This window comes from Salmo trutta, chromosome 6 (genome assembly GCF_901001165.1).
Source record: "Salmo trutta chromosome 6, fSalTru1.1, whole genome shotgun sequence".
In the NCBI taxonomy this organism is placed as follows: Eukaryota; Metazoa; Chordata; class Actinopteri; order Salmoniformes; family Salmonidae; genus Salmo; species Salmo trutta.
Window position 1 is genome coordinate 49,658,975 of NC_042962.1, and position 26,532 is coordinate 49,685,506.

A 26,532-nucleotide genomic window follows, 5' to 3' on the forward strand; every position below is an offset into this window, starting at 1 on the left:
TTGCATTCAATTGCCACTCCCTGTTTCACACAAGGACATTCCATTTCCCCTGTCACAAAGGGATTTATAGCTGATTGAAAAATAATTAATCATCCCTGTTAAGGTCAACCTTGTTATTTTATTTGGCACTAAATCGGCACTAAATAAGTGCCAAATATTTATCCTTTTCAGATGGGAAAACTTGTTTTTTAGTAAGTTGATGACAGAATGTTAAAATGTGGTGAAATCTAAAGTTTTTGGGGGACGAAGTTACACTTCTCAGAAGGCACTACATTTGTGGAATGACCTTACTAGTTTGCAGCAGTATGTTTGTAGAGTTCATGTTCTCAACAAACCAATGCCTTCAAGTGAACCAGGAGGTTCATGAACTCGAAGTTAGCTCCAGGTAGAAGTTGCCCTTAGAGTCAACTTGGCTCTACCCCTAGAAAGGATGTAGCATGCAGTACTATGCATTTACATTTTGGACATTACTGAATGAGACCTGTCTCAGCTATTGATTGCCACCAATTACTATGTTTCCACGGCGCTCTGGTTTTCCACTAGTTACCACAGCCACAAAGTCAAAATGGGCTTTTTCGTAGAAATTCCTGAAAACCAAAATGTGCTTTTTGATCTTAATTTAAGGTTAGACATAAGGTTAGCACTGTGGTTAAGGTTTGGCGCTAACTAGCGCGTGGCGTGCCACAGCACAATTCCGACTCGAGATCAGTGATTGGCTTGACATAATTCTCACATTTTCTATTGGCTCTCTGTCTTGTAATTTAGTACCATGTGCGTGCAGCCAAGTTACACAACAGGAAATAAAGTAACAGTTTTGAAGAGTGGAGGTACCAGATTTTGTTGCACCGCACACGTAGAAGTTGGCCAAGCCTTTGAATAGTGCCAGCGGGGAAATATGGAACCTGTAAAAAAAGATGCGAAGACGAATCCATCGGCAACAGCTAATATTTTCTCCCAGGTATTCTTCTGGTAAGTCAACAGCCTTCGCCGCCGGGTTATTGAAATGAAGCTGAGCTAGGCTCTACAGATAGTCGTTATAGTTTTTACTGAAACAGTGTTACTGTTAGGCTATTCGAAAAAACTTCGGGCAATTTTAGTTTGAGAGGTTAAACGATTTGCTGTTTAATTAAATTAGGTATAACGTCATAATGAACACTTATAACTTAAGCACTAGTCTGGTTTATAACCTAAAGTGCGTTTTACCCATGTAATTCCATGGTTTCCCCCACTGTGAAATCACAATTTCCGGTTGATTCATACAGTCTTGGATTATGTATGGTGCCAAATAAGATTCCAGTAATTTATGAACCAAGAATATTGTTTACGCAAATTAAGCTATTAATCCCCATCTGGTTTGTTTCGGATACACTCAGAGGTAAACCTCTGCGAGAAGAGAAAGGATGGATGCCTTGTTTCGAATTGAATGAGACAATCAGTGCTTTATATTTACATTAAAGACGCGCTCCAGAAATGTTTGTTGTTGTTGACTTTTCCAGTTGAAAAACAATACCCCACCCCACGTATAAATACAGTAATGTACAAATGGGTAAAACAAAATGTTTTGAGCAAAAAGTTTTTTTTGTTCAGTGCAAATGAGCTCAAAAGGAGAGTAGAGTAGGTATTTAAAACAACATTTGCTGTTTGCTAAGGCATTTGCTGACAATTTGTACATTTTACATGCACAGTGCACACAGTTGGGTACTCAAGCATTTGCAATAAATGCTTTTTACGAAGACATGCTACCAGTAGACCTATGTCACAAATAGAGTAGATCGTTTACTGCAGTGGTTCCCAAACAGGGGCCGCGAGGGGTCTGCAGTGGGGGCTTGGAGTAGTGGGAGATGAGGAATAAACCAAAACTTGTGAGAATTGTTTTTATACAATCTCTGTCTTTCAACTTACTCTTGAAAGTTGTAGTACTAGAATGCACAAGGTGCAATTTCGAAATTGGGTAGTGCATCAGCAGTTTTCCCTCTTGTCATTGCAGACCTTAGAGCTATTTATAACTTGTCAGAAATGTCCAGGTGATTATGAAAGTAGTGATCGGAAAAAAAATCATAGCTACATAATTGAGATTATTTTTGATCTATCGTTTTGACTATCCCAATATTATTTTTGTGCTAGTTTGCTGTAGCTGTACCAAATCTCCAGTATTTTTTTCCTTCATAGCTTCGCTATCTTCTTTTAAAAAAGGGAGCCAATTAATTTCACCACTTTTTTTATTTCCATAACAGATCAAAACTCGTTTTCTCATAGCTCTCTCTTGTCCCTCTGCAGCCGACATATGGTGAGCAATATGTTTGGAACATGGTATCACAATAAAATCGCAGTATTGAATCACAATGCATATCATATCGGCACCTAAGAATCAGGATAATATCCTATCGTGAGGTCCCTGGTAATTCCCAGCCCTAGATGAAAGTGGGGCATGAGTGAAAAAGTTTAGGACGCACTGGTTTACTGCAGGGTTTCCTAAACTCGGTCCTGGAGCCTCCCTGAGTGCACTTTTTTTTTCTTTTTTCTTTTCCCTATCATTACACAGTGATTCAAATAACTAACTCATCATCAAGATTTTATTTGAATCAGCTGTGTAGTGCTAGGAAGGAAAAAAACCGTGCACCGACAGGGGGGGCCCCAGGAACGAGTTTGGGAACCCCAGGTCTAGTGCATGCATTGCCCTGCTCATCCTGAATGTAACACTACATGTATTAAACACTTTTCCTCATCTCTACTTCTGTTCTCTTCCCCTTTTCCATATATTCTCTCTTCCCTTTTTCATTAGCTGGATAAATCCTTTGTTCCGCATTGGATACAAACGAAGGCTAGAGGAAGATGACATGTACAAAGTGCTCCCAGAGGATGGATCTGAGAGACTGGGAGAGGAACTACAGAGGTATGGCAAACCTATAATTCTGAACCAAGACAGACGTGGCCTGTTGAATTGTGGTTAATTAAGCCCAAACATCACCTTAAATAAAACGTAATAGCGGAATGGCCTTCAAACCAGTTGCTTATCGCCCACCTGAGGATGTTTATCCTACCACTACTATACACCAAGCATAACATGAAAGCCATATCCTGTTGGCTGTTTATCCTTTGATAAATGGATGGAAAGGAGTTGCTGCATTTAACATGTCCTTGTTAATATTTTACATGCTGCCTGTCCTGTCTGCTTTCAAGGACAGTTATAAAATGACCCAATAAAAGAAAGCATGCATACCCTCCTGTAAAGGATGAGGGGGGGGAAAAAAGTGTTTCAGCATTTCACCAAGACATTGTCAGTATTCACCTATCCAACCTGGCCTCAGGGAGATTTGTAAGATTTGGAATGTACATTTGTCTCTCTCCATTTAGTATATGTTACCTTACAAAATATAATAACGGTTGTACCACATCAAACAAATTGGATGACTGACTGTATCATTATACATCTTTCTCTGAGGCCAGGCTTCTTGTTGAATTGTTAGCATTTGGGGCTAACGTTAGTGGCTAAAGCAGCAGGTTAGGAGTATTTGCTTAGCAGGTATGGAGAATTTAAATTGAGGTTAGGGGAAGGGTTAGCTAAAATGCTACAGTTGTCCCCGATGTGACTAAAACATGCAACCTTTGAGTTGCTGGACGGACCTATGTTCCCCGACCTACTTTTGTTTCTGTCTTAAGTAACCGGACCATTATTCTATTCGCAACGTACCGTATCATACTAAATGGAGGTACACAAATTTAAATAACATATCCTACGTCTGTTTAAATGTGGTCATGCTGACCAATCCGTTGTTTTTATCTAAACAGGGGTGTCAAACATTGCAGGGGGTCCATTTCGGCCCGCAGGTGGTTTGAGTAATAAAAACTCTTTTAAAATATTGTTTTTGCAGGTAAAACGACCTCGATAGATATTTTAAAATGACATCGATGTAGTTACTTCAGAACTATTTAAAGGTGTTCCATGTGTGATCTGGTGACACATTGGTGTGTAATTAGGATGTCATTCAAGACTGATCTGATATCGTTTATATTATGAACCTTCAGTGAGTTTATCTTTGCGTTACACATTCATACTCTAAAATTCACAGACGGAGCAATGGATGCAAACACTGACCATCCATGAGGTCAGAATTATAGTTTTAACCACATTTTGAAGATGCATAGTGTTTGTTTAAAATAGCATTGTTTAGACACAGTGGAGCAAAACAAGCTTATTTTGTGTTGTGATGGAGTAAGACAGTTGAACTAAGCTCACAAATCAGTGGCTATATATATAATTAATTTAAATGTAAAGAAATGGATGTACCAATCTTAGATTGCCCCTTTTTAATTGCAATTGTATCACCACATGATGCAATGCAGAATTGAACATCCAGGTACCTACAGGGATTCCTTGCGTCGTCGGTCCTCGCCTCCTCAAAACTCATTGGCGAGGACGTGAGAAATCAAGTCATTGAGATTCTCCCAAAGTAAAATGAAAGCCATCTTTCCACAGGCACTGGGACCATGAGGTGCAGAAGGCTGCCAAAGATCTCAGGCCTCCCAAACTCACCAAAGTCCTCATCAAGTGCTACTGGAAACCCTACGCAGTGCTGGGGATCTTTACTCTTATTGAGGTACGCAGAAGAAAAACACGACCTGTGTAAGACTTACCGGTACCCTGCTAGGGAATTAATGATATCTTAGCCATATGTTTTATATATCAAGCTGTGGATTCACCTCATATTTTCTACCTCTCTTGTTCCTCCAATAGGAGGTGATTAAGGTGATCCAGCCAGTGTTCTTGGGAAAGCTGATCCAGTACTTTGAGAAGTACGATCCTGATGATATGGACGCGCTGTACGAGGCCTTTGGCTACGCTGCTGGTGTCTGTCTGTCCACCCTGATCCTGGCCGTCACGCATCACCTCTACTTCTTCCACGTCCTGAGAACCGGCATGAAGATGCGAGTAGCCATGTGTCACATGATCTACAAGAAGGTCAGTATAAGAGACGCGTTCCTACAGACTTAAAAAAAAGATTTAACAGTTTTTTTCAAAGGTCGTATCTGATGTCCTGACCTTGAACTTGGTTGACTAAAGGATGAGCCACCCTCCCTCTAGGGCACATGTCAAACTCATTCCAGAGGGCAGAGTATCTGCGGGTTTTCGCTCCACCCTTGTACTTGATTGATGAATTAAGGTCACTAAGTAGTAAGGAACTCCCCTCACCTGGTTGTTTAGGTCTTAATTGAAAGGAAAAACCAAAAACCCGCAGACACTTGGCCCTCCTTGGAATGAGTCCGACACCCCTGCTCTAGGGCAGTATTTCCCAACCCGCTCCTCAGGGACCAACATACATTTCACATTTTTTAAACCTAAACTTGCACACCTGATTCAATTAGTCAAGTGGTTGATGATTTATAGAGTAATTGAATCCGGTGTGCCAGTTTAGGGCTACAACAAAAATGTGAAACGACTAGTGTTCCCTGAGGAGAGGGCTGGGAAACCCTGCTCTAGGGTATGACTGCCTTTCCAAACTGACATGTGGGTATTTTCTTCTTTGTATTGTGACAAATTACCTGGTTATTTATTGAGTTTGCAATAATTAACTTGGTAACGTATGTGTCACCCCAGGCCCTGTGTCTCAGCAGTGCAGCGATGGGAAAAACAACCACAGGCCAAATAGTGAACCTGCTATCCAACGATGTCAACAAGTTTGATGAGGTATGAACCCTGTAATAAACGTTTTTTTTCTTTCACTTTGCATATTGCTGACTTAGTGTATTAGCAACAGTAGAAAAAACTGTTGAAAAGGAACCTATACTTAAGACCTTTTGATCCACTGTGCAGACAGACCCAATCCAATATCAGCTCTGTTACTTCAACCCTGGAGGATTGCATAAGTCGCACAAGGCTGACTGAGTTGTTAACCTGCATGGTGCCAGTCATGTAACACTTGAGTTTAAAGTACTGTGCCATTTGATAAAGGTCAGAGTCACAGGCTTCTCCGGGCACCTGGCAGACAAATTAACATTTTGAGTTGTTACTCCAGTGTTTTCCAGTCCTGGTCCTCCAGTACCCCCAACAGTACACATTTTTATTGTAACCCTGGACAAGTGCACCAGATTCAACTAATCACGAAGCCCTCAATGAGTTGAATGAGGTGCGTTTGTCAAGGGCTACAACGAAACGGTGTACTGTTGGGGGTACTCAAGGACCACAGTTGGGAAACACTGCCCTACACTGCTGTTTTGTTGCATATTGTGGTCAAGGAAATATGCTGCTACATATTACTGTTTAGAACATGACTGAATGGAACGTACAGTAGAGTTCAGTGACTGTAGCATCAAACTACAGTGTAGATGAAGCAGCCATGTTATAGATGTAACACAGGGGTCTAGAACTCATGGCTTGTGGGCCACATCAAGCTCACAAGTCACTGTGGTGGCCCTTCTGGAGGGAATTTGAGACAACTGATGTACCATAGTCTCCAAAAATCCTGTTCTCATTTAGAAACACTCACCCTATGAGTTTCAACACATGATCCCACTTGGTTACAGGTGACTATTTTCCTGCACTTCCTGTGGGTAGGGCCTCTCCAGGCGGCGGCTGTCCTGGGGCTGCTGTGGGTGGAGATTGGCCCATCATGCCTTGCAGGCATGGCCGTCCTTGTCATCCTTATGCCAACGCAGACCATGTTCGGAAGGCTCTTCTCCAAGTTCAGGTAACACACAATGTAGATGGGAGACTGCGCTTAAGATTTTTCGTAAGTCGCTCTGGATAAGAGCGTCTGCTAAATGACGTAAATGTAAAACAAGCAGGGAGGTCAGTGAGTGCCTTTTTCTTGCCCAGTATGAAACCCAATGAACATACCAATTGCTTTGTAAACTGATCTTTGGCCTGCTTTTATGATGTGTAATGATTATCCCTAGCATAGACTATAATCCATGTGAGGGCCTAACCCTAGTGTGGGCCATGTGAGGGAACAATTGGCTGACTTGTCAATAAACCAGGTTTGTCTAAGAAATGTATGTATGTATGTATATATGTGTGTGGTCTTTTTTTAACCTAATGCAGGGATCATCAACTAGATTCAGCTGTGGGACATTTTTTTTTATTTTTTTTCCTTGAGCAGATGGTCAGGGGGCTGGAAAACAATGACAAATTTGTAGACTGCAAATTGGCCGCAGGAAGCCCAAACATATATATTTGACAAAATCATAGTAATTTCAAACCTTACTTACATTTGTATACAATCATAAATGTATCTCTCTTATGCGTGGGAATACTTTGGAACAGATTTCCCCCCAAAAAATCACTTGGATCTGGGGGTTGAGGAACCCAGACCTAATATGACTGTCCTTTCCTTGCAGGAGTAAAACGGCTGCCTTGACTGACAATAGAATACGCACAATGAATGAAGTGGTGTCTGGAATCAGGATCATCAAAATGTATGCCTGGGAGAAGCCCTTCTCAGCACTGGTCAATGATGTCAGAAGGTAAAAAAAAGTATAACATTGAAGATTTTTAACTGATCCCACTGCACTGAACAAACTCAATATTGAGATAGTGTTAGATTTGTAGATATTGTTACTGTAATAAGGCTTACAAGCGCTATTGTCCAAGCCCATTACAGATTGTGAAATGTGTTATTTCAAGAATTCTGTTATCACCCATGATTCATTTCAGCTGGTTGTCCTGTTAGGATTGCTGACACGAATGAAAGTCCCATGGTGTGTTTTAACCAAAGACCTTCCTCTTCTTGTCATTTTTCTGTGTTGAGGAATCGACACCAACAATAGCTTCTTGTAATGATGTTTATTAAGGAAACACTAACTACATTGTCTCTTCTGAGGGTTTGTCCAGACATTTTAGGTACTCAATGCATTGTCTAGATAATCTTACTTTGTGCCAAAGTACCATTGACACAAATGTATAAGTTATACAAACATACAATTGTCAGTCAAATCGACTGAAATCCTAGTGATTACCACCCAAGCCTGAAAAGGGTTATACTGGGGTATTTTGAAATACCCACGGTATGATTTTCAATACTGTCTATATCGATCGACCCTGGGTTTATAAGCGCGGATATCGACACTGCCGCAGGAGCTTGCTTCGGGCTAGAAGGTCGAGGGTTCGAGACCTGCTCCTTCCTTGTTTCATTACATTGGTGTCAGAAGTGATCGGACCTTGCATCCATGACAGTGCGTGTGCTTTGCTGGTGAGCGCGTTCCTGTAAGACGTAGAGTCGCAAGCTAGCGCGAGGACGCGCTCTTTGAAAGGAGGTAGTGTAATGAACCTGGGTTTAAAAGCGCGGATATCGAATTCACAACTGTTTGCCAGCTAAACGTATAGCTACCAGATATTTAACTTTTAATTATCTCCAACTCAGGGCTCCAGCTATGCATTTGGTTTGCTAGCTAAGTGGCTAGCCTGCAAGATCAAGCTTCTTGGTTACAGCAGAGACAATCCCCCTCCTGGATCAAGAACCCTGTTGTCTAATATTTGTTTTGTGCGTGCAGCAAGCCTTAAGATGGTTGTACAGCTTTATGAGCTGGGGTGTCTGTCCTTGCAATTTGTTTATGTTGACTTGGACTTGTTAGCATTTAGCAAGCGTCCGCTATGGGAATACTCTAGTATTTTTTTTTTTTTATTGTTATTTTTTTTACTGTTTTAAAAAGAAATGGTGCCCCCTTGTGTGCACTGCCATAAACCCCGGTATGGTACGGAAGCGACATGAAAATCTGGATGCCGCCCAACCCTACTTTTCATAAACACCACTATTACCTGGTGTGGTATTGCTTAGTGGGCCTCTGACACACAACCACCATGTACACTGGGTGTACAAAACATTAAGGACACCTGCTCTTTCCATTACATAGACTGACCTTTATTGATGTCACTTATTAAATCCACTTCAATCAGTGTAGATGAAGGGGAGGAGACAGGTTAAAGAAGATTTTTTAAGCCTTGAGACAATTGAGGCGTGTGTGTGTGTGTGCCATTCAGAGGGTGACTGGGCAAGACAAAATATTTAAGTGCCTTTTGAACGGGGTATGGTAGTAGGTGCTATGCACACCGGTTTGTGTTAAGAACTGCAGTGCTGCCGAGTTTCACGCTGAACAGTTTCCTGTGTGTATCAAGAATGGTCCACCACCCAATGAATTGAGGCTCTTCTGAGGGCAAAAGGGGGGTGCAACTCAATATTAAGGTGACCTTACTGTTTTATACACTCAGTGTATACTACGATGATGTCGTCAAATGGACAACGGATCACAGAGCTGGCACAAAGCCACTGGCATGTTAACAGGTGTCGACAAGCTCTGTCACAGCTTCTCCACCTCAGAGCTGTGACATGGACCTGCTACTACTATCCAGTCATAAGGTTGTCTAAATCTCTGTCACCTGCCTGTTAGTATAAGGAGAACAAGGTGCCCATGGTTCTTCCCAGTGATATAAATTGCTCAGATTGAGTATTTTTTTTATAAAGGGCTACATGGGGATTTCTCATGCTGTGGTTCATAATGTCACTGAGTGAATCTGTGGTGCACATCGGCTCTGTTTGAAGTCTGGACAGCAACAACCTCTCCCCACGCAACAGGACAACCCCTGCTCCTCTCCCTTTGAATATCCATGCATGTTTACACATACTCACAGGGCTAAGGTAAGTGGCCAGCTGTCAGATGAACCAACACGGTCATCAAAGCCATGTTATCAGTGTATCTTCTTCCTGGTTTTCATGTAGCATCCCCAAGCATATTTATATGCAGACTTGTTTCTCTGTGGTCTTCATCAGAGCATATGTATTGAAATGCTTGTTTGTTTGTTACGGAACGCCTTTCTCTCCCCCCCCCCCCAGGGAAGAGATCTCCAAGATCATGTCGAGCTCCTACCTGCGAGGCCTCAACATGGCCTCCTTCTTTGCGGCCAGTAAGATCATAGTCTTCATCACCTTCACCGTCTACGTCCTCCTGGGGAACACCATCTCAGCCAGCCGGGTGTTTGTGGCCGTGTCTTTGTACAGTGCCGTCCGCCTCACCGTCACCCTCTTCTTCCCCTCGGCCGTAGAGAAACTGTCTGAGACGCTCATCAGCGTCCGCAGGATCAAGGTATTAAAATGCATGTGAGCTTCTGAAATGGTTGCATTCTCCAACGGAGTTTTAGTATTTTATTTGTGGTATATGGTCATGTTTTCCTGGGAAGCACACAGCATCTGTAGTTAATCCAAGGTAGAGATGCTATGACGTGTTGTCCCTCGCTAAAAAGAATCCATGTGAAATGAATCCCATTCTTTCTTGGGTGGTTTTAACCCAACAAGTTGTTTTGGTTATTGTGCATTACTTCATGCATTATCTCTGTTGACAGATATGTAAGTATTATCTCTTGATGTGTGAACCATGCAATACTAGAGCTCTCCTGAAGTTGTGCAAGGCTCGTCTTCTGCACGTGTTGGCTTCTGACAGTGCAGGTGTCGTCTCTGCGCTGGGTTCCTTTTTGTTTAGTTAATTTTAGATGTGCTGTCCTGACAGTTGCCTGGATGCCAATGTGAAACACAAGGCCTGGCTCTGGCTGATCCCCCTAAGACTCATTATGTAATCCTGTCACATTATCATGCTTTATGATCAGTGACTGTAAAATCATCATGGGACTTATCTGGGCCACTGCCAGGCTTTTCATTACTGTATGTCATCTGCTTGTTCAAAGCCAGGGACGTAACAGGCATCATTGCGATCAAGTTGTTGACTGTGTCATCTCGATCCAACACGATTGTAAACAAAGTCTCGGGTCCATCTCGATGTGGCGGTGTTGTTAACATAAGGAGACATGGCTGTATATCACTGTTGAACTCTTGGTGAACTATTGTTTCCACTCTCACAGACTTTTCTCCTGCTGGATGAGATTGTGAAAAGCAACCATGGATTCCTCCAGGAGGAGAAGCAAGAACCCTCTGTGGAGATCCAGGACCTGATTTGCTACTGGGACAAGGTGAATGTTCAACTACTGCCATCCAGACTCCTAGATACACCTACAGTACTGTTTACTGCTATCACAAACACCTTAATTACAGCTTGATGCTGTGTGTGTGTGTGTACAGTGAGCTCAAGGTATTGGGACAATTGTATTGTTATGGCTCTCTAATCCAGCACTTTGGATTTTAAATGATACAGACTGAGGTTAAAGTGCAGACTGTCAGCTTTAATTTGAGGGTATTTTCATTCATATCGGGTGAACTACTTAGAAATTACAGCACTTTTTGTTCACAATCCTCCCATTTTAGGGGACCAAAAGTATTTATAAACAAATTCACTTGTGTATTAAACTTGTGAGTCTACAAACATGTTGGATGCATTTGCTGTTTTGTTTTGGTTGTTTCAGATTATTTTGTGCCCAATAGAAATTAATGGTAAATAAGAATATAATATTTTCTACATTAATGTGGATGCTACCATGATTATGGATAGTCCTGAATGATTTGTGAGAAAGTTAGCTCATACCCCCCAAAACATGCTAACCTCTCACCATTTCAATAACAAGGCAGGTTAGCATTTGTATATTTATGCATTTTGGAGCTCACTCTTTTATAATAAAGTCTAACCTGAAATGACCCCTCTCTCGCTCTGTACAGAGTCAGGACGCCCCGTCTCTCCAGAACCTGTCACTCACAGTAAAGTCAGAGCAGCTCGTCGCTGTCATTGGACCTGTGGGGGCTGGAAAGGTCAGAGGTCATGTTTCTTAGCTTGGTGTGCCAGCCTATTACATCACTGTGTGAGGACCGCCAACGTAGCGAGAGGGAAGTAAGCCAACTGGAATATTTATTTAGCTACAGTGTGAATCAGAAACCGGTATTGCAGGATGTGTAAATATTGAGGTTTTCTCCTTACTGTGACATAGTGCCTGCCTTTGTGTACACTGTGTACAAAATTTCATGAATACCTGCTCTTTCCATGACAGACTGGCCAGGTGATTTATCAGGTCAATGCTATGATGCCTTATTGATGTCACTTATTAAATCCAACTCAATATCGGGAAGGTGTTCCTAATGTTTTGTACACTCAGTGTATGTTCTTATCAAGCTCACATTTCCCACAGTCCTCTCTGCTCAGCACCATCCTGGGGGAGCTGCCTCACGACAAGGGGGTGTTGAAGGTCAAAGGTCAGCTGACCTACGCCTCCCAGCAGCCCTGGGTGTTCCCTGGAACCATCCGCAGCAACATCCTGTTTGGCAAAGAGCTCCATCCTCAAAAGTATGAGAAGGTCCTGAGAGCCTGCGCCCTCAAGAGGGTAAGACACACTGATGGAGCTCTCATGGTATTTAACGCTGGTAGATTGCTAAATGCAAGGATTGGTGACGCTCCATTGTGAACGTTGGCTCTCTTGAACTTTGACTGCAAAGAGCATCAACACCTTGGGCTCTAGGTGGTACGCCTTTCATCAGAGCTGTCAACACTCGTACATGAACACATACAAGCTCTGTCCCCTCTGCCCTATTGAACACAATGTGAGACTAGATTCACGCTCTCACAACCACATCCCATGAAATGGACATCTGCTCTACAAACACTTCCTCTTTGATCAGAGGACTGGACTTTCAGCCACACATTCACTTGCCATGGAGAACACTTCAAACACATGGTGATCTGTAATGTCACTTCCCCAGCCATGCACTCTGTAACACTGTCCTCTTTCACTGTGTACAAACTGCATTCCCTCTGTGTGTGGAAGATCAGGTCCTGCACATAGTCATTATGGTCCTCCTGTTTGAGGGATTGTGATGGTTGTGGGTCCTATTAACCCCTGTCGTCTCTGTTGTCCCTTCTGTGTTCAGGACATGGAGCTGCTGCCAGACGGGGACCTGACATTGATAGGGGACAGAGGAGCCACCCTCAGTGGGGGACAGAAAGCTAGAGTGAACCTGGCCCGGTAAGACCACAGCTCCACTTCATACCAGAGTAGAAATGAGTTGAGGTACATTTTATAGATGAATATCCTCCAGTCTCTATCTGAAAGCCTTGTTGTGTCTCAGGGCTGTGTACCAGGATGCTGATATCTACCTGCTGGACGACCCTCTAAGTGCTGTGGATGCTGAGGTCGGGAGACACCTGTTTGAACAGTGAGTGAACCACCATTTCAGCTAAACACGTTTTTTATTTTTACAACTGAATAGAGTGATGCAATAGAATAATACACTGATAGGACTTTGCTCTCAGTACACCGTCTCAACATGACTGTAAAAGAGCAAAACGATAGAAAACACAACCGACCGGGCACACACTGGTTGTTTCCACGTCATTTCAATGAAGTGACGTTGAACCAATGTGGAATAGATGTTGAATTGATGTCTGTGCGAGCTCAACCATTTTTGCAGCAGCATAATCCTCACTCTCCTTGTCATTTATAAGGGGTCACGGGGATTGCCACAGGGTAGCTCACCAAGTCTAAACATTGGCTAAGCAAGGAAATTACCTCATTGATCATGAGCAAAGCATACAGCAATGTGTTCCTCTCTTACTGAAGTATGTAATACAGTGGATGAACTACTGACTTACTGAAGCATAAACTAGAATATGTACAGTACTTCCACTATTGTTCTGGAGTGTTTATGAAGCATTCTGTTCCTGCTCCTGTCCCCCAGTCCTTTGTTGGTGGCTGGTGATTTATCTGGCAGAGTAGGGGAAAGTCTGGAGTGCTCTATTCCTACCTCCCCTGAGGTCTCCATCAAAGCAGCCCTAGCCTCTGGAAGGCAGGAAAAGGAGTGGTGCTGCTGCCACTGTCAGGCACACAAGAGCCCTACTCTACCTTATCCTGTCACATGACATGGTCCCCTGAAAGTGTTCATAATGGAACCAGCAGAGCAGTGGGCTGCACTTTTACTGTGCAGGGCTCACTTTTACAAAAAGCTATAATGCTATTGAAATGTGTTCTAACCATTGTAAGAGTAAATCTGTGTTTTTGGTGTGGATGCACAGACCTGCCAACATGCACGCATTTTGCGTACCAACAATGCAATTCTGTCCATGTACACAGGCACGAGATCCGGGTTAAAAGTACGCAGAAATGAATAGGTCCTCAATTTATTTTTATTTTTCATTTGAATAAAAAATAAATCCACTGAGTAAATCTAACATCCCGATTCTCGAGCTGTCAACGGACATGGCGAGTAATACATCATTATTCGAAGTAGCCCCTCCTGTTTGTTGTGATGCTGAGTTTGTCAGCTGTACGTAAACAAGTGGACAAATCCCCTTTCGACTCCTTGTGTTGTGGAAAGGTAAACACTAATTGTATCAAGCTAACGTTAGCGATCATAAGATGGACATTCAGTGGGCTCTGTGGTGCCAGTGCAACAGTGTAGGTTCCGTCCCTCTCTAAGCCCCAACCTGGGCTCGAACCAGGGACCCTTGCAAACACATCAACAACTGACACCCCACGAAGCATCGTTACCCATCACAAAAGCCGCGGCCCTTGCAACGCAAGGGGAAACCCTACCTCAAGTCTCAGAGCGATTGACGTCACTGATTGAAACGCAATTAGCGCGCACCACCGCTAACTAACTAGCCATTTCACATCGGTTACACCAGCAGTTCACTCGCATTTGTTAGTGAAAGAAATTAAATGCAAATACGAAAAATAACTGGTCGCATTTGTGCGAGTATGATATACATTTAATTATGCGTCCCATTAGTTGTATTTTCCACGTAACGTTACGAGGATCACACAATCTCATAGACTAACTGTAATTATGATCCACGTCACAAAAAGCATGACAAAAGTATAATCAAAAATTAACATCTTGGCATTAAATGGAGGCGGGAGTTTAGAAAATTGCGCAATGAATAATGAATGAGTGTCCATTATCAGCTATAGAGGCAATGCTTCTAAAATGCCTTTGCACTAGATTTTAGATTTGATAAATTACGAAAATCTGAAATTATGTATGCGCTGCAAAGAAATACAATAGGCACCTTTACATAGGCTGAACCACTGGCCTCTTCTAGCGAACAGCGTTCAGATTCCCTTTGTGGTAGCCTACTTAAGCTTTGTGTAGCTAGTTTGCGGTCTGTGTCGATGCGTTCATCTTGTTTTAAAAAATGGTTTTGCTTTTAGTGTTGATTAGGAACCGTGTCTAAAGCCAATACTTGTGAGCTGGCCCTAGTGATTGGCCCTGTTTGTCACCTATCAATCTCCAATTTGCCCATGTGAGTCTGGTACTCTGAAAAGTTGGGCAGGGTTGGCAGGTCTGCTGTCATCTGACTGTCTGTCTCCTGTCTGTCTCTCCATGTGTGTCCAGGTGTATCTGTGGTATTCTGAAGAACAAGCCCCGCATCCTGGTCACCCACCAGTTGCAGTACCTCCAATCAGCCGACCAGATCCTCGTCCTCAAGGAGGTGTGTTCCTGGCAGGGTTTAACATTCCACACACACTTTAAGACCACATAGGAGCACACATGCACTACCCTGTGCTTACGTTAATGCACCTGCACTGCAAGCAGGGGGGAGATATGTTACCGTGGGTTACACTGTAAACACACATAGGAACACCTGTATAATTGCAGACAGACTTATACATTACATACAAACTCCAGATGTTTGGTGGGGTGTGACTTTCGTGTGTCTGTTTCAGGGTCACATGGTGGCAAGGGGGACGTACAGCGAACTCCAGCGCTCTGGGGTCGACTTCACCTCCCTCCTGAAGAGGGAAGAGGAGGGGCCACAAGCCCCAGGGGTGGAGACTGAAAGCCGCTCGCCACGCAGCCGCACCCTCTCGCAGAATTCTGTGGTCTCCCACACCTCCTCCATACGTTCTGTTAAAGACGGAACTGAACAGCTTCCGGTGGGTCCCGCCCACTTCCAGTCGTTTGATACAGTCACCAGGAGCATTTTCACTCTGAATCCCTGATGATATTTTGTAGCAAAGCAGTGAGTGAAGAAAAAGTTACCTGCGTTTGCTCTTTTTTTCCACAAGAAGGCAGTGCGTACAAACTTTTAGTAGAAGTTTGCCAGACACAGCAAAGTACGTCACATGCAATATCTCAGACAGCACTGACCCGATTTTTGACGACACTTGGGTGAACGATGTCTTGCCATAGAGATATGGAATTTACACCATTACACTGATTTGGCCCAAGGTAGTAGCAATAGTAATTTACTGAAATTCTTTAGTCACAGGCTATATCTCAATTGGCCCGAGAGGGAGGGGGGGGCACTGCATCATTCGTGGGGGACAAAGTGTTTACTGTTGCCTTGTAATTTTAGTAGAAGCTATGCAAGCCACAGCAAAGAACATGTCGTACTTTCCTTTAAAAAAAAAAAACTAGTTCATTTGTATCTTGTTGACATGCTCAGATTCCCCAACACAGGGGTTGTGTAAGTTCTCAACTTCCCTCGTGCTTGAACCTCTACAGAGTTTCTCCTACACAGAGTGCACAGAATGACTCACTTAACATTGTTGCACAGATGTCATTATTTGCAGTGGCCTTAATGAATAACCCCCAATAAATCCTATGATGTTTGTGTGTAATGCAGGCAGAGCTTGTCCAGACAGTAGTCGAGGAGAGCCGCTCGGAGGGGACCATCGGCGTTGGCCTCTATGTCAAGTACCTGAAGGCAGGCGCCAACATCCTGGTGTTGATAGGAGTTGTATTACTCCAGTTCCTAGCTCAGGTAATGACATCATAACCCCAGTACAACTACATGGTCAAAAACAGCACTAGTAGTGTGGAAGAAACTAAATCTGACGACTTCATTAAATGATAAAGGTCTACTAACATACTTGTGTTTTTGTGTGCAGGCAGCATATGTTCTACAGGACTGGTGGTTGGCATATTGGTAAGATGTTTTTATTTCACTGTTCATTTCCAGTCGAGCAACTGTCATGTTACCCTTTTAACATGCTGTGTTGGGACTGGCTCTCTGCTTTAGCTCTGTCTCCTCTGTGATTGACAGGGCAGGAGAGCAGGAGAAGCTCAACGTTAACGGCACTGTGACCGTCCAAAATGGTGTCAACGTCACTGAAGAGCTGAACCTGGATTTCTACCTCGGCATTTATGCAGGTGAGACACAGTGGAAACCCTACTCTGGAAATTGTTTTGCTACTCCTAAAATAGTGTCATGCAGGCTCTTTCTTCCTCCATAACCTTTGTGTGTCTGTCTGTGTTACAAAATGTGTGCTTCAAAATGTAACATCCTAAAATGGGAAATCTGTGTGTTCAGGTTTGACTGGAGCAACTCTCATCTTTGGCTTTGCCAGGAGTCTGTTGATGTTCAACGTGCTGGTGAAAGCTGCTCAGTCTCTGCACAACCGCATGTTCAACTCTATCCTCCGGACACCTGTACGCTTCTTTGACATTAACCCAATTGGTGAGCCATAAGCCATGTGCAAACTGGAACATATAGGGAAAGCGATTTTCTGTTGCCACAGTTTTATGTTGAGAGATGCTGCATTTGTGTTTACTTAAGGTCAGACATAATATATCTGTAGACAAAGAGAGAAAAGTTTTTAAATTCCTGGTGTTCTCTCCTCTTGGGTCCCAGGAAGAGTCCTCAACCGCTTCTCTAAGGACATCGGCCAACTGGACGCGGCCTTACCTTGGACCTTTGTGGACTTCATTCAGGTGAGCCACGACACATTTTGGCCCTGCATCTTCACAAGGTATTCACTATTCGATCACCAGTTAACCGGTTCCCTCTCCTCTGGTTATGTCTTTGGGGATGTTTTTCTGAGTAGATATTCCTGCAGATCATCGGTGTGATCGCTGTAGCGGCCTCCGTCATCCCCTGGATCCTCATCCCATTGGTTCCTCTTGTCATCGTCTTCCTGTTCCTGAGACGCTACTTCCTGCAAACGTCACGAGATGTCAAGCGCCTGGAATCTACCAGTGAGTGCCAGTGGCCTTTTTTGCTTTATAGTGTGTGTGTGCACATGGACAGTAATCAGTAACCATGTATCTCTCTGCAGCTCGGAGTCCAGTCTTTTCCCACCTGTCCTCGTCCCTCCAAGGTCTGTGGACGATCCGAGCCTTCAGAGCCGAGGAGAGATTCCAGAACACATTTGACGCTTATCAAGATCTGCACTCAGGTGGTTCTCCTTTCAATGCTGCCTTACTTCCATTTTGTTTGTCTCCAATGGTTCTAAGTACATTGGGTAGAATGTATACATGTTATTAAATATACAGCTCAAAAAAAATAAAGGGAACACTTAAACAACACATCTTAGATCTGAAAGAAATAATCTTATTAAATACTTTTTTCTTTACATAGTTGAATGTGCTGACAACAAAATCACACAAAAATAATCAATGGAAATCCAATTTATCAACCCATGGAGGTCTGGATTTGGAGTCACACTCAAAATTAAAGTGGAAACCACACTACAGGCTGATCCAACTTTGATGTAATGTCTTTAAAACAAGTCAAAATGAGGCTCAGTAGTGTGTGTGTGTGTGTGGCCTCCACGTGCCTGTATGACCTCCCTACAACACCTGGGCATGCTCCTGATGAGGTGGCGGATGGTCTCCTGAGGGATCTCCTCCCAGACCTGGACTAAAGCATCCGCCAACTCCTGGACAGTCTGTGGTGCAGCGTGGCATTGGTGGATGGAGTGAAACATGATGTGCTCAATTGGATTCAGGTCTGGGGAACGGGCGGGCCAGTCCATAGCATCAATGCCTTCCTCTTGCAGGAACTGCTGACACACTCCAGCCACATGAGGTCTTGCATTAGGAGGAACCCAGGGCCAACCGCACCAGCATATGGTCTCACAAGGGGTCTGAGGATTTCATCTCAGTACCTAATGGCAGTCAGGCTACCTCTGGCGAGCACATGGAGGGCTGTGCGGCCCCCCAAAGAAATGCCACCCCACACCATGACTGACCCACCGCCAAACCGGTCATGCTGGAGGATGTTGCAGGCAGCAGAACGTTCTCCACGGCGTCTCCAGACTCTGTCACGTCTGTCATGTGCTCAGTGTGAACCTGCTTCCATCTGTGACGAGCACAGGGCGCCAGTGGCGAATTTGCCAATCTTGGTGTTCTCTGGCAAATGCCAAACGTCCTGCACGGTGTTGGGCTGTAAGCACAACCCCCACCTGTGGACGTCGGGCCCTCATACCACCCTCATGGAGTCTGTTTTTGACCGTTTGAGCAGACACATGCACATTTGTGGCCTGCTGGAGGTCATTTTGCAGGGCTCTGGCAGTGCTTCTCCTGCTCCTCCTTGCACAAAGGCGGCGGTAGCGGTCCTGCTGCTGGGTTGTTGCCCTCCTACGGCCTCCTCCACGTCTACTGATGTACTGGCCTGTCTCCTGGTAGCGCCTCCATGCTCTGGACACTACGCTGATAGACACAGCAAACCTTCTTGCCACAGCTCGCATTGATGTGCCATCCTGGATGAGCTGCACTACCTGAGCCACTTGTGTGGGTTGTAGACTCCGTCTCATGCTACCACTAGAGTGAAAGCACCGCTAGCATTCAAAAGTGACCAAAGCATCAGCCAGGAAGCATAGGAACTGAGAAGTGGTCTGTGGTCCCCACCTGCAGAACCACTCCTTTATTGGGGGTGTCTTGCTAATTGCCTATAATTTCCACCTGTTGTCTATTCCATTTGCACAACAGCATGTGAAATGTATTGTCAATCAGTGCTGCTTCCTAAGTGGACAGTTTGATTTCACAGAAGTGTGATTGACTTGGCGTTACATTGTGTTGTTTAAGTGTTCCCTTTATTTTTTTTGAGCAGTGTATAATTCTCAAACAGTGTCCGCTCTGTTCTATAGGAATATAACTGAATCAGTGTCTCTCGTTTCTCAGAATCCTGGTTCCTGTTCCTGGTCACCTCTCGCTGGTTTGCCGTCCGCCTGGATGGCATGTGCGCTGTCTTCGTCACCATCACCGCCTTTGGCTGCCTTCTGCTCCGAGATCGTAAGAGACAGCGGCACACAGAGCCAACACAGTTAGAGTGCACTTGGGCTGAACGAGGTTATGAAAACTACAGCTTGTTGCCAGACCTAGAATAGAAATGATTGAACATTGGGTCTAACTAGTGTCCTGTTTGTTTCTCTTCTGGCCTTGTTAGAGGTGGAGGCTGGATCTGTCGGCTTGGCGTTGTCCTACGCTGTGACTCTCATGGGGATGTTCCAGTGGGGTGTACGGCAGAGTGCTGAGGTGGAGAACATGGTGAGACAACCCAGATATGTAGAGGAACACCTGTATTTACAATCAATCCCTTCCTCAGAGATGCTTTACAAACCCACCAGAGAACTTAGTCTGGAAATATGTTGATTGAGATGTGTAACCCAGTTCTCAGAACTATTAGTGGTGACTCTGAAACGGCCTCCTGGTCTATTTGGCCTTTCATCTTGTTCATGTTGGTATTCATGGCAGGATGGAATGTTCATCCATAACAGCTCTTTCAAGAATCCAGCCTGAGGGTTTTCTGAAGTTTCTAAATGCCGCTCTCTAAAGTGCTTTTAGTTTCACGTTTTAACGTACTGCACAAGTACAGTGGAATGCCTTTTCTTGCAAGCTCTAAACCCAACAATGCGGCACTAAAAATAACAGAACAAAAACATTAGAAATAAGAAGAACATGAGAAGTCAGTAAGCTATATTCTGGGTCAGTCAGTTCCAGTACCATATTTACAATGTGCAGCGATACTGGAGTGATAGGGGTGGGGTAACTAGGCATCAGGATGTATGATAAACAGGGTAGCAGCAGCTAATATGACGATTGTATTTGTGTGTGTGTACAAATTAGAGGTCGGCCGATTTATGATTTTTTTTTTCTTCTCAATACCGATTTATTGGAGGACCAAAAAAAGCCGATACTGATTAATCGGCCGATTTTCTTAATTTTTTATTTTTAAATAATAATAAAATAAAACAATGTTTACATTTTGATGACAATTTCAACAATACTGAATGAACACTTTAACTTAATATAATGCCTCAAATAAATAATGAAACATGTTCAATTTGGTTTAAATAATGCAAAAACAAAGTGTTGGAGAAGAAAGTAAAAGTGCAATATGTGCCATGTAAAAAAGCTAACGTTTAAGTTCCTTGCTCAGAACATATGAAAGCTGGTGGTTCCTTTTAACATGAGTCTTCAATATTCCCAGGTAAGATGTTTTAGGTTGTAGTTATTATAGGACTATTTCATATACTTTTGACTATTGGATGTTCTTATAGGCACTTTATTATTGCCAGTGTAACAGTATAGCTTCCGTCCCTCTCCTACCTGGGCTTGAACCAGGAACACATCGACAACAGCCACCCTCGAAGCAACGTTACCCATGCAGAGTAAGGGAAACAACTACTCCAAGTCTCAGAGCGAGTGACGTTTGAAACGCTATTAGCGCGCACCCGGCTAACTAGCTAACCATTTCACATCGGTTACACCAGCCTAATCTTGGGAGTTGACAGGCTTGAAGTCATAAACAGCGCAATGCATTGCAAAGGGCTGCTGGCAAAACGCACGAAAGTGCTATTTTGAATGAATGCTTACGAGCCTGCTGGTGCCTACCACCGCTCAGTCAGACTGCTCTATCAAATCATAGACTTAATTATAACATAATAATACACAGAAACACGAGCCTTAGGTCATTAATATGGTTGAATCCGGAAACTATCATCTTGAAAACAAAACGTTATTCCTGTTAAATTGCACAATCTTCAATGTTATGTCATAATTACGTAAAATTCTGGCAAATAGTTCGTAACGAGCCAGGCGGCCCAAACTGTTGCATATACCCTGACTGCGTGCAATGAACGCAAAATGACACAATTTCACCGGGTTAATATTGCCTGCTAACCTGGATTTCTTTTAGCTAAATATGCAGGTTTAAAAATATATACTTCTGTGTATTGATTTTAAGAAAGGCATTGATGTTTGTGGTTGGGTACAGTCGTGCAACGATTGTGCTTTTTTTCGCAAATGCGCTTTTGTTAAATCATCCCCGTTTGGCAAAGTCGGCTGTCTTTGTTAGGAAGAAATAGTCTTCATAGTTCGCAACGAGCCAGGCGGCCCAAACTGCTGCATATACCCTCACTCTGTTTGCAAGACAGGTGACACACTTTCCCTAGTTAAAAGAAATTCATGCTAGCAGGCAATGTTAACTAAATATGCAGGTTTAAAAATATATATACTTGTGTATTGATTTTAAGAAAGGCATTGATGTTTATGGTTGGAGCAACGTGTACCTAAGCGATTATATGCAACGCACAACAGGCTAGATAAGTTTATGGCTTGGGTGGCTGGAGTCTTTAATGATTTTTCTGGGCCTTCCTTCCTGGATGGCAGGGAGCTCACCCCCAATGATGTACTGGGCTGCTTAAAGAACCCATGCTAGTACAAAAGCCAGGGCTGTTTGACTGACATGGTGCTTTATTCACTGTCCTCAGATGACGTCAGTGGAGAGGGTGGTGGAGTACACAGAGCTGGAGAGTGAAGCACCCTGGGAAACCCAGAAGCGTCCTCCTCCTGAGTGGCCAAGCCAAGGCCTCATCACCTTTGACCGGGTGAACTTCTCCTACAGCTCAGATGGACCTGTGGTCCTGAAGGACATGAAGGCCATGTTCAGGCCCAAAGAGAAGGTTGGCATCGTGGGCAGGACGGGTGCAGGGAAAAGCTCCCTGGTATCGGCCCTCTTCCGCCTGGCAGAGCCAGAAGGCAGGATCTACATCGATGGAGTTCTAACCTCTGAGATCGGCCTTCATGACCTGCGCCAGAAGATGTCCATCATACCTCAGGTAGCTACTGTTGGTGGGTCTTCTGTGGCTGCTCTGTCCCTTAGTCCTTCTGCATGTAGTAAAGGAAAGGCTTCTAGTTCAGGTATGGATCTGTTAGCGCTTATTACATTTTTCTGCTTGTTGCCCCCCTCTTCTGCAGGACCCAGTGCTTTTCACGGGCACCATGAGGAAGAACCTGGACCCTTTCAGCCAGCACTCAGACGAGGACCTGTGGAACGCTCTCCAAGAGGTACTGCTCCTCAGACTCCTATTGATACAGTAACGAGATACTCACATACATTTACATACAGGTTAATGGGCTTTTGGTGGCATCGGGGTCTTATTCCAGTAACTGTTTCCTCTCCAGGTCCAGCTGAAGTCTGTGGTGGAGGAGCTGCCCAATAAGATGGAAACGGTTCTGGCCGAGTCGGGCTCCAACTTCAGTGTGGGTCAGAGGCAGCTGGTCTGTCTGGCCCGAGCTGTCCTGAGGAAGAACCGCATCCTCATCATCGATGAGGCCACGGCCAACGTGGACCCCAGGTAAAGAGCTTCCTCTCTCTCACACACACACAAGTTGCCATGGAGGACCTCCCGTCTGTCCTTTAGAGCTGGGCAGCAGAGGCAGCTGACATGCTTTAATGCTGCGTTCATAGCCAAGTGGGAAGGTGGTATTTACCACTTATGACTGGGAAAAATCCACTTGAAGGCCCCTCCAACTGGTAATTACTAGTGGGGAAACTGGTCTATCATCCCTGAGCTCTGACTTTTCTCACATGCTGACCTCTGACATCCCCTACTAAGGAAATTCTTGATAACAGCATTTTTGGAAGTTAAATGAAACAGTAAAACATACTTAAAAAAATAAATAAAAAGCAACTTACTAATATGGTTTTCGAACACTAATTTGTTTACAGGCATGATGGCTGTAATTTTAGTTTGATGCAACCAATGGTCAATTAGCCACTCGTCTTTTCTCAATTAGTTGAATGCATCCAGCTGGAAATTACCAACTTCCCACTTGGTTATGAATGCAACATAAGACTGGGAGGCATCTAGTAGTAGACAAGTGTGAGTGTGTTTCTTCCTCCCAGCTTTGTCCTCACCTGTCTGTTTGTTTTGGCTCTGTAGAACAGACGAGCTGATCCAGAAGACAATACGAGACAAATTCAGGGAATGCACCGTGCTCACAATTGCCCACCGCCTCAACACCATCATAGACAGCGACCGCATTCTGGTGAGAGCGCTCCACAGTTACACAATGATCACCCAACTGGGTACCTGTCTACTCTACAGTATTGTTTTTATATACACGACTGTTCAAAAGTTTGGGGTCATTTAAATTGAAAGAAAAGCAATTTTTTTTGGTCCATTAAAATGACATCAAATTGATCAGAAATGCAATGTAGATGTTGTAAATGTGTATTGTAGCTGGAAACGGCATATTTTTTTTATATGGAAAATCTTCGTAGGCCCATTATCGCAAACCATCACTCTTGTGTTCCAATGGCACATTGTTAGCTAATCCAAGTTTATAATTTTAAAAGGCTAATTGATCATTAGAAAACCCTTTTGCAAGTATGTTAGCACAGCTGAAAACTGTCTTGACTAAAGAAGCAATAAAACTGAGATCTTCAGTTTTTGGCAGTTTCTCACATGGAATAGCCTTCATTTCTCAGAACAAGAATAGACTGAGTTTTAGAAGAAAGTGTTTGTTTCTGGCCATTTGGCCTGTAATCAAACCCACAAATGCTGATGCTCCAGATACTCAACTAGTCTAAAGAAGGCCAGTTTTATTGCTTATTTAATCAGAACAGCTTTCAGCTGTGCTAACATAATTGCAAAAGTTTTTTTTTTTTATGATCAATTAGCCTTTTAAAATACACTTGGATTAGCTAACACAACGTGCCATTGGAACACAGGAGTGATGGTTGCTGAAAATGGGCCTCTGTACGCCTACGTAGATATTCCATTAAAAATCAGCCGTTTCCAGCTACAATAGTCATTTACAACATTAAATGTCTGATCAAATTGATATTTTAATGAACAAAAAATTAGCTTTTTTCAAAAACAAGGACATTTCTAAGTGACCTCAACTTTTGAGTGGGTGGGTGTGTGTGTGTGTGTCCCAAGGGCTTGTCAGGTCCTTTTAGTATCCCTAATGATACACCCATCGATTTACGTACTATATAACTTGACTCTGTTCCCAGGTTCTAGATGCGGGTCAGATCCACGCATACGATGAACCCTACACCCTACTTCAGAACCCTGATGGTATCTTCTTCAAGATGGTCCAGCAGACAGGCAGGCAGGAGGCCGTTGCCCTCCTGCAGTCAGCTAAACAGGTACGTAGCACACTGACTCAACAGATCATGTCTTCTTCACTCTCCCACTCTGTTCTCTGGCAGTGAAATAGCTTAATGTTCAAAGTGACATGCTACCACACAGATGTGTGGGAGTTGTGTTCTTGTGTGTCCACCATATACCTCTGGTGTTTCGGGTTGGCATAAACTAACACCGGGTGTCTCATCTTGATTCAGGCATACAATAGCCGGAGTCGTCCCAGTACGACCAACGGCGGGGTTGGCGCAGATGGCAATTTGGTCATCTTTGAGACAGCCCTGTAACAACCTGGAGGAGGCTTTGACTGTTGTTTTAAAGCCTGAAGTACTACTCCTCGGAGTCGGCTGGCACTGCAGACCCATGGCATTCTCCAGTCTACAGAGATCAACAGTGCCTTATCACCCAGCAAATACTCCATGTTGGAAACTCCATTTGGACAGGAATTGGAACGGTTTGGTCCAGTGTGCCACAGGCTGAGTTGAGTTAAATCCACTTATGCAGTTGTAGGGATTTTTTTCCCCAAGCTAAAAAAAAGTTGGGAAAGTACGTGGTGGGATAACACTAAATGTTAACAGTCCCTTATTTATTTTATTTATCATTATCCGAACTTGCAGTAACCAATCGATTTAAAGTATTAACCATCGAGACCCATGACAATTGATTGTATAATTGTGACTTGACTGATATTTGAGACATGCGCAAATTTGCGTATACAATTTACAAGAGCCAACATTTGAGGACTCTTTCCTTAGATTCATTTGTGGCCAATTTAATATCCGTTTTGAAAGTAAATACTACGTAATGTAGTTTAGTGCTTTCATTTTTTTTGCAGCAGTTTTAGATGAATCATCTCTGTATAAATCATATTTATAATAAATGTAATTTGGCCATACCAAATCAATCTCATGTAAAGTGTAACTTTTTTTTGTATACCAGTGATGTTTTTTTTTTTTTTTTTTTTTTACAACGTATTTGCACCAGCAGCTCCAAATGCATTATTTACTGTATCTGCTGTAGTCACTACATCAATGTACCAAATAGGGTTTGCGATTGTCTTCTCAATACTCAGGTAGTTTGAATATGAATCCCACTAAATATGTAGTCAAAAGGGCAATTTCTCAGGCAAAAATGTTGCAAATACTGTCTGGGAGTGGCCGGGGAAAACTGACAATTGGCAGAGAGGTTCGGAACGCTCTTTCTTATTGGTCTTTTAACTCATTTACCACATGGTGATGTCACCATGGAAGGCCAAAACTCTATCCCAAAATAGGCTGAAATTTCAGCCTGTCTTTTCAAACAGCTCTTACACTACAAGGGCATCATAATTTTCATAATTTCAGTTACTCCAACCTCAGTATGGAAATGTTTTATAAAACCGGAAAATCATGTTTTACTGCACTGGGTTAAGAAATGGTTAGTCATGTAGATTAGAAATGTGATTAGTGAGGAATGTTGGGTAAGGTTGAAAAACAAGTCGCGCGCCGGATTCGAACTGGAAACCTAACCTA

At 43.4% G+C, this 26,532-nt stretch overlaps 2 protein-coding genes across 3 annotated transcripts in view; one reads left to right on the plus strand and one right to left on the minus strand.

The window, feature by feature from the left end:
- LOC115196123 (claudin-10-like) overlaps positions 1-4,798 on the minus strand; it is a 30,079-nt gene extending 25,281 nt beyond the window's left edge. The window contains exon 1 of the mRNA XM_029756715.1: positions 4,702-4,798. Within this exon, the coding sequence (XP_029612575.1) occupies positions 4,702-4,706 (5 nt within the window). The 5' untranslated portion in view covers positions 4,707-4,798. The remainder of the gene's footprint in view (positions 1-4,701) is intronic.
- On the plus strand, positions 785-25,930 carry LOC115196109 (multidrug resistance-associated protein 4). Of its 2 annotated transcripts, XM_029756686.1 has the most exons (30): positions 785-969; positions 2,783-2,893; positions 4,478-4,598; positions 4,736-4,960; positions 5,597-5,686; positions 6,523-6,686; positions 7,336-7,461; positions 9,825-10,074; positions 10,844-10,951; positions 11,592-11,681; positions 12,056-12,247; positions 12,792-12,886; positions 12,990-13,076; positions 15,255-15,351; positions 15,587-15,796; positions 16,489-16,626; positions 16,754-16,791; positions 16,909-17,015; positions 17,176-17,322; positions 17,497-17,576; positions 17,690-17,840; positions 17,921-18,040; positions 19,767-19,877; positions 20,032-20,132; positions 22,358-22,705; positions 22,845-22,934; positions 23,052-23,224; positions 23,813-23,918; positions 24,892-25,026; positions 25,222-25,930. In XM_029756686.1, the coding sequence occupies exons 1-30, from the start codon at positions 896-898 to the stop codon at positions 25,306-25,308; spliced, it is 3,972 nt and encodes a 1,323-aa protein (XP_029612546.1). In that variant the 5' UTR covers positions 785-895; the 3' UTR covers positions 25,309-25,930. The 2 variants fall into 2 exon arrangements, with proteins under 2 accessions (XP_029612546.1, XP_029612547.1); XM_029756687.1 differs by lacking the exons at positions 785-969; positions 2,783-2,893; positions 4,478-4,598; positions 4,736-4,960 and having other exon boundaries at positions 5,601-5,686; positions 6,554-6,686.
- Positions 25,931-26,532: the final 602 nt, after the last annotated feature.